The sequence below is a fragment of the Aegilops tauschii genome, chromosome 2, assembly GCF_002575655.3.
Source record: "Aegilops tauschii subsp. strangulata cultivar AL8/78 chromosome 2, Aet v6.0, whole genome shotgun sequence".
Classification (NCBI taxonomy): Eukaryota; Viridiplantae; Streptophyta; class Magnoliopsida; order Poales; family Poaceae; genus Aegilops; species Aegilops tauschii.
In genome coordinates, this window is record NC_053036.3 from 565,574,559 (window position 1) to 565,580,034 (window position 5,476).

General features: G+C 41.1%; 1 protein-coding gene across 1 annotated transcript; it reads right to left on the minus strand.

Annotated features, from left to right (window-relative positions):
* Positions 1 to 654: 654 nt before the first annotated feature.
* On the minus strand, positions 655 to 4,865 carry LOC109773579 (F-box/LRR-repeat protein At3g26922). Its single transcript, XM_020332271.4, has 5 exons — positions 3,860 to 4,865; positions 3,511 to 3,666; positions 3,213 to 3,414; positions 2,128 to 2,167; positions 655 to 957 (listed from the first exon to the last, which is right to left on the minus strand). Exons 1-4 carry the CDS (start codon positions 4,763 to 4,765, stop codon positions 2,136 to 2,138), a joined length of 1,296 nt encoding a protein of 431 aa, XP_020187860.1. The 5' UTR covers positions 4,766 to 4,865; the 3' UTR covers positions 655 to 957; positions 2,128 to 2,135.
* Between the last annotated feature and the right edge of the window lie 611 nt (positions 4,866 to 5,476).

Below are 5,476 nucleotides of genomic sequence, written 5' to 3' on the forward strand. Positions count from 1 at the left end.
AGGTAGGGGCGGGAGGGGGGGGGGGGGGGGGGGTGGGGTTGGCTGAACTCGTTATCTGTTATCGTACCGAAGTTGCTTCGCCAAGTGCACATGTTGGCCGTTGCCGTTTTGGATCACGATCTTGCTCAAGCGTTATCATCCCTCGAGTTCTTTCTCCCGTTTAATGATCTAAACCCTGGAGAGCAGTGTTGTTGCTTACTTTCTCTGCACGACCTTTCAAAAAAAAACTTGTGTCTGCACGAGAATGAATATTGATTAGGTACCAGCTCAGCAACTTCAGTTAGTATGGGCTATCAATCACCTAGATTCTTCGAAGGACTACACAGCAGCTGGAATGGACCCATTTTTTTAGGGGCAGCAGACCGAGAGAGGTTTACTCAGGAGCGATACTTTGAAGATTGGTTATACAGTACATAAGAAAGAGATAACAATAGGATTGTGAGTTTTCACTGGCTACGGCATGTTCACCTTTCTACTTCGGATGATGAATGAAGTTCCAGTTTGTCTTGGAAAAATGAGAAAACACACGCAAAGAAAAAATAGAGTACAGATGGGCATACACACACCCAAAAAATAAATATCTGAAAACCACAAAGGAAAAGTTTATTATGTGCATGACTTCTGAATTTTTAGTGGTGAGCTTTTGCCTTTTCAGAGACGTGTTATTATTTCTGCTTGAATGGACAGTCGTAGACTGAACCTAATGTTAAGATTGATGCATCCATTTTATCACATACTCAGAAAATTAGAATAACTCTCGACAAAGTTCACGAGCCACGGGAAATTGTTTAGCAGAGGAGTGGTATGGAGTACAAAAGGGATAGGGCTTTGGGACGATGGTGAGCAGCAACAAGGGCCCTGTGAACGACCATGAGCAGCTCCTCTCCTCCGGTGGAGCTGGCCGCCTTGAGAACGTGGGTAGCTTCTTGCCGTTAGCCAGTATGACGTCATTTGTACCTAGACAAGCATATATATTGAGAATTTGAGATCATCAGAAGACAGATATCTCTAATTAACAACCATTTGTATGACGTCATTTGGGTAGCTTCTTGCAGTTATAAAAGGAATGTGCTGAAGTGCATTTGTATGAGAAGCACATGAGTTTGAAATTATCGTTAGAATCTAAAGGATGAGTTTTCAGTACATTCCTCTTATCCAGCTCTCAGAACTCAGTCTGTTTTAACCCATTCAAAACCATGTATGAATTTTGACTGCCATTGAAAATTAATGTGTTCTTTGGACTGTTTTGAGGAATGCATAGTTAACTAAGGATAATAAGCTCAAAATGGATGGAAAGGTAGCAATGCTTGTGAATTTTTGTGGTGCATGCCACTGAATCTGTCGATCACCTGTTGTTGATGTGTCAGACTTTCCTAGCTACATTTATTTGGTCAAATTTGTGGCCGTGCTTCTGGAATGGGAATTATACCTTCTAGACAACGAAATCTGTTGATCAGCTGTTTGGTGGTTTGTTGAGTTCGTTCCAAGAAAATCTTAAAAGGTTGGCCACAGGAGCGCGGCATATTTTCAGTGCCTAAGACCACCTGACCCTTCTTCCATTGGTATTATTCACGATGTGTAACTGATCGACTATTGGTATAAACTACTGAACGAAAATAATGATGCCACATTGCAGCATAAATACAAAAAAATGAGGGCACTTAGGTTATGGTTGAGGAGAGTCTTGTAGTTATGTACTTCAATTATTTTCTCCTGTTTTCATCATTGGGTCTAGGAATAACGACAAATTGTTCTTCAACTGATGTACATCCAAACTTTAAACAGCAAGCTTTTTTTTTTGCCTTTCCTTCATTTATATATGCACATATTGCGTCAATGTACGGAGCAGAATGAGTGAACATCTACGCTAGATATTGCAAGTATTCTAACAGAGTTGCATTGTACTCCCTCCGATCCATATTAATTATTGCTGACTTAGTACAACTTTGTACTAAAGTTGTACTAAGTGAGCGACAATTAATATGGATCGGAGGGAGTAGAAGATTGGAATGGTTAATCCAACTTAATCAAGAGTGACACAACTACACAACACTACCCAAAACTTGCTCCATGCATTTCTAAAAAATTAAAGAGACCTAAATCTAAGAACAGTCCATATGTTCGTACCTCTAGTTTTAGCTGAAACCAGTGCAAACAAAATTGAAACCTGCAAGATAAGAAAGACAAAGAATCAATTCAGACAGAACCTACTACAGACAAATGGTAATTTTCAATGCTTTGCAAATAATATGGAAACATGTATATTATCTTCTAATAAGAGCTTCACTTGTAACATACTTTTTTCTATCAAAATATTGTAAAAGTGGGACTAACTTCACTAAAATAAGATGGTAATATTTTTGCTTCTTTCTGGTTATTTAACATGTAACATCGTACATAACAGGATTCATAAACGATTACAGAGGGCAATAGTACGGAGTTAAAAATTGCCAAAATAATTGATATGTTATTTGTTGTGAGCTGTCAGCTAAAAAGTAAGGGACAGAATGATACACAACATTCACAAGGGAAATTGTAAAATAAGAAGAGCAAGATAGTCACATGCTAGTTTGTAAAGCATCTAGATGGCAGCAGGCTCAATCGAAACAGCTGGATAAATGATACCATTCACCTGTTGTCTACCAAGAGTACTGGGACCACTCGTTAATCTGCAACTGCTATATAATGCCAATACATAATAGACTTGGAATTGCTTGATGTGTAATTGTTACTAACTAACTTGCGCATACAGAGTAGTTCAATCCAAAATCCAAATTGATGGTATAGGTTTTTGGATAATAAAGCCAGTTAGCAGTTACAAACATGGACCTTTTTGAATTTTTCTGGTATTTGTTGAATTTGATATTCATATAGGGGGATGGAGCACCCAGGAGCACCTGTCCATTTTCCTTACAAACATGCAATAGATTGTTACTCCCTCTGTAAAGAAATATAAGAATGTTTATATCACTAAAGTAGTGATCTAAACGCTCTTATATTTCTTTACGGAGGGAGTATCTTTCACTACGTCTTCATCAAATATGGGAGTCTCAACATCAGTCCCTGCTCAACGTTTCTCCACACACACCCAAATTTCTAACTATATTGTACTAATTAGTTTGAGATTTTCTTCACTGACTGCTGTATAGCGCATAAACACAACAACAAATGGAAATATAAGTAGCTTGAAGAGTGCCAACAGTTTAACTCACATCCAGATCCAGGAATTCTGCTAGTTTGTTGGACACTAATTTGCTCAAGGTGTATGCCATAAGTAGTCAGTATCTTCAAAATTTGGTGAACCTTTTTATCAACATTTGCACATTTGATTTCAACAATCTTAAGACAGTTGGATGCAACTGACTGTCCCAATGGTTTGTATATTCCTTCTGCTTCAGTTACATATGAAGGTCCCTAACACACACACACAAATAAAATAATAATCAATCAGGTAATAATGTATGGTCATTTTAAATGATACACATGAGCTATCCAGCTTAAAATCTATACCTCAAAAAGTTGAAGGGTAAGCTTCCCCAAAATTGGTGAGTGTTGGAGAAAGCAAATTAGTGCATTGTGGTCAGCAGCCAAACACCAATCATTTAGTAGCAAAGTCTTTAACTTGGTAAATGTAGGGCACCACTTCAAATCCCTGTTGAGAACAGTCTAGGGAAAGTGCAAAAGGGACGGATCAAATTAGGAACCTTTTGGCCTTTGAAGTACAAAGTACAATCAGCTGATGTGTGAAGTAAGTCATTTATAAAGCAATTACGATTTGTGATGATGGATATGATGACTGCATGAGAAACGATGACACATATATAACATAATAATAAGAGAGAAGCACTTGCAAGCATACCACAACAGAATCAGCTGACAACTCCAAGTCTGTGGCTTCTGACAAACCTTTGAGAAAGATGCAGTCGTTGCGGTCATAATGAGGCCCATGTGCAGGATCCCCATAATAATAATAACAACCATAACAAATATCTCTTCTCTCAGCACCACAACTATCAAGCTGATCCTGAGAGCATTGATCAGCACAATGCTCGTTAAGCACCACAACAGCTCTTGCTAACCGCGGCAAGCTTCCAAGCAATGGAACCCTTCCTCGGTGGCATTCGATCAACTCAAGCGAAACAAGATTTGGTAGAGAAATAAGAATGCGGTAACGATCAGAAATATAGCAGCGGGCAATTCGCAGATGTTTCAAGGATGGAGACAGCAGTTGTTTCATAAAGACGTCACAAGTATCCATACTCAGTTCCACCAATGCCGGACAGCCTGAAAAATCAGCGACGCTGTTGTTGAAAGAGACACCAACAAGCTCTAATCTCGTGAGGTGCTGGGAGAAGAGATGCATATAAGATAGTGGCAAGGCTTCCTGCTCGTCGACAATACGAAGCCGGAGCCGGAGAGCCCGAACACGAGGCAGGGCTTTCCAGAGCCAGTTGCTCGCATGCCACTCCTTAGCGGGCAACAGCATGATTCCGTCGGAATCAAAGTCGAAATCGCAGGAATCCAGAGGCGGACCGTCGCCCTCGCACCTGAGGTGGAGCAAGTGGTCCACAAATTGGGCGAACATGTCGGCGCTGCCCCACCCCTTGGCCCCGGTGAAGCGGAGGGTGGGCACGGACCTCCAGACGCCGCGCCAGCGGCGGGCGAGCAAGCACGTCCGCACCACCTCATGAGCCGGCAGGAGGCGGAGCACGTGGTGGAGGATGTCCTCCGGGAGGGCGCTGATGCGGTCCTCCCCGCTCGCCATGGTCGAAGCTTCCCGCCCCGGAGCGGCGTTCCATCGAACAGGTGTTGTGCGCCGCCGCCCGGGGAGCACGGAGGACGACTGCTACGAGGAAGGGAGAGGCTTCAGTGGGAGCTCCTATTGGGCGCTGTAGGCGCCCGTTGGAGAACTGGCGCCTACAGCGACCAGCCATGGGCCGCGGCCCATTAAAAGATCGCTCGCTCGCTCCATTCCGTTCCCTCGCTCGCTCGCTGAAGAAAAAAGACTCGCATCGCTTGCTTTCTTGGGCTGTGCTGCGCCGCTGGTTCAGGGAAAAGACCGGCCTCCGGTTTTTTACAAGTTTGAATATGTTTGTGAAAAAAAGATCATCGATTTTGAACAAAAAAGTTCATCAATTTTCAAAAAGTTCATCTGATTTGAAAAAAGTTCATCAGATTAAAAAAAGTTCATCAAATTAAAAAAAGTTCATTGGATTTGGAAAAAAAGTTCATCGAATCAAAAAAAGTTCATTGGATTTGAAAAAAAAGTTCATCGAATCGAAAAAAGTTCATCGGATATTAGAAAAAGTTCATCCATTTTTAGAATAAGTTCAGAAAAATGTTAAGAAGTTCATTCACTTCCAGAAAAAAAGTTAATCAGTTTGAAAAAAAATCATTGAACTTGAAAAAGTTCATTGGAATTAAATAAAGTTCATCGAATTGAAAAAAGTTCATCAATTTAAAGAAAAAGTTCACA

Excerpts from the sequence above, each read along its gene's own strand:
- LOC109773579 (XM_020332271.4), bottom strand. The coding sequence starts at position 4,765 with ATGGCGAGCGGGGAGGACCGCATCAGCGCCCTCCCGGAGGACATCCTC. Across the intron at positions 3,667-3,859 it reads TGTCAGCTGATTCTGTTGTG|ACTGTTCTCAACAGGGATTT; the intron begins GTATGCTTGCAA and ends CACTTTCCCTAG. Across the intron at positions 3,415-3,510 it reads TTACCCTTCAACTTTTTGAG|GGACCTTCATATGTAACTGA; the intron begins GTATAGATTTTA and ends TGTGTGTGTTAG.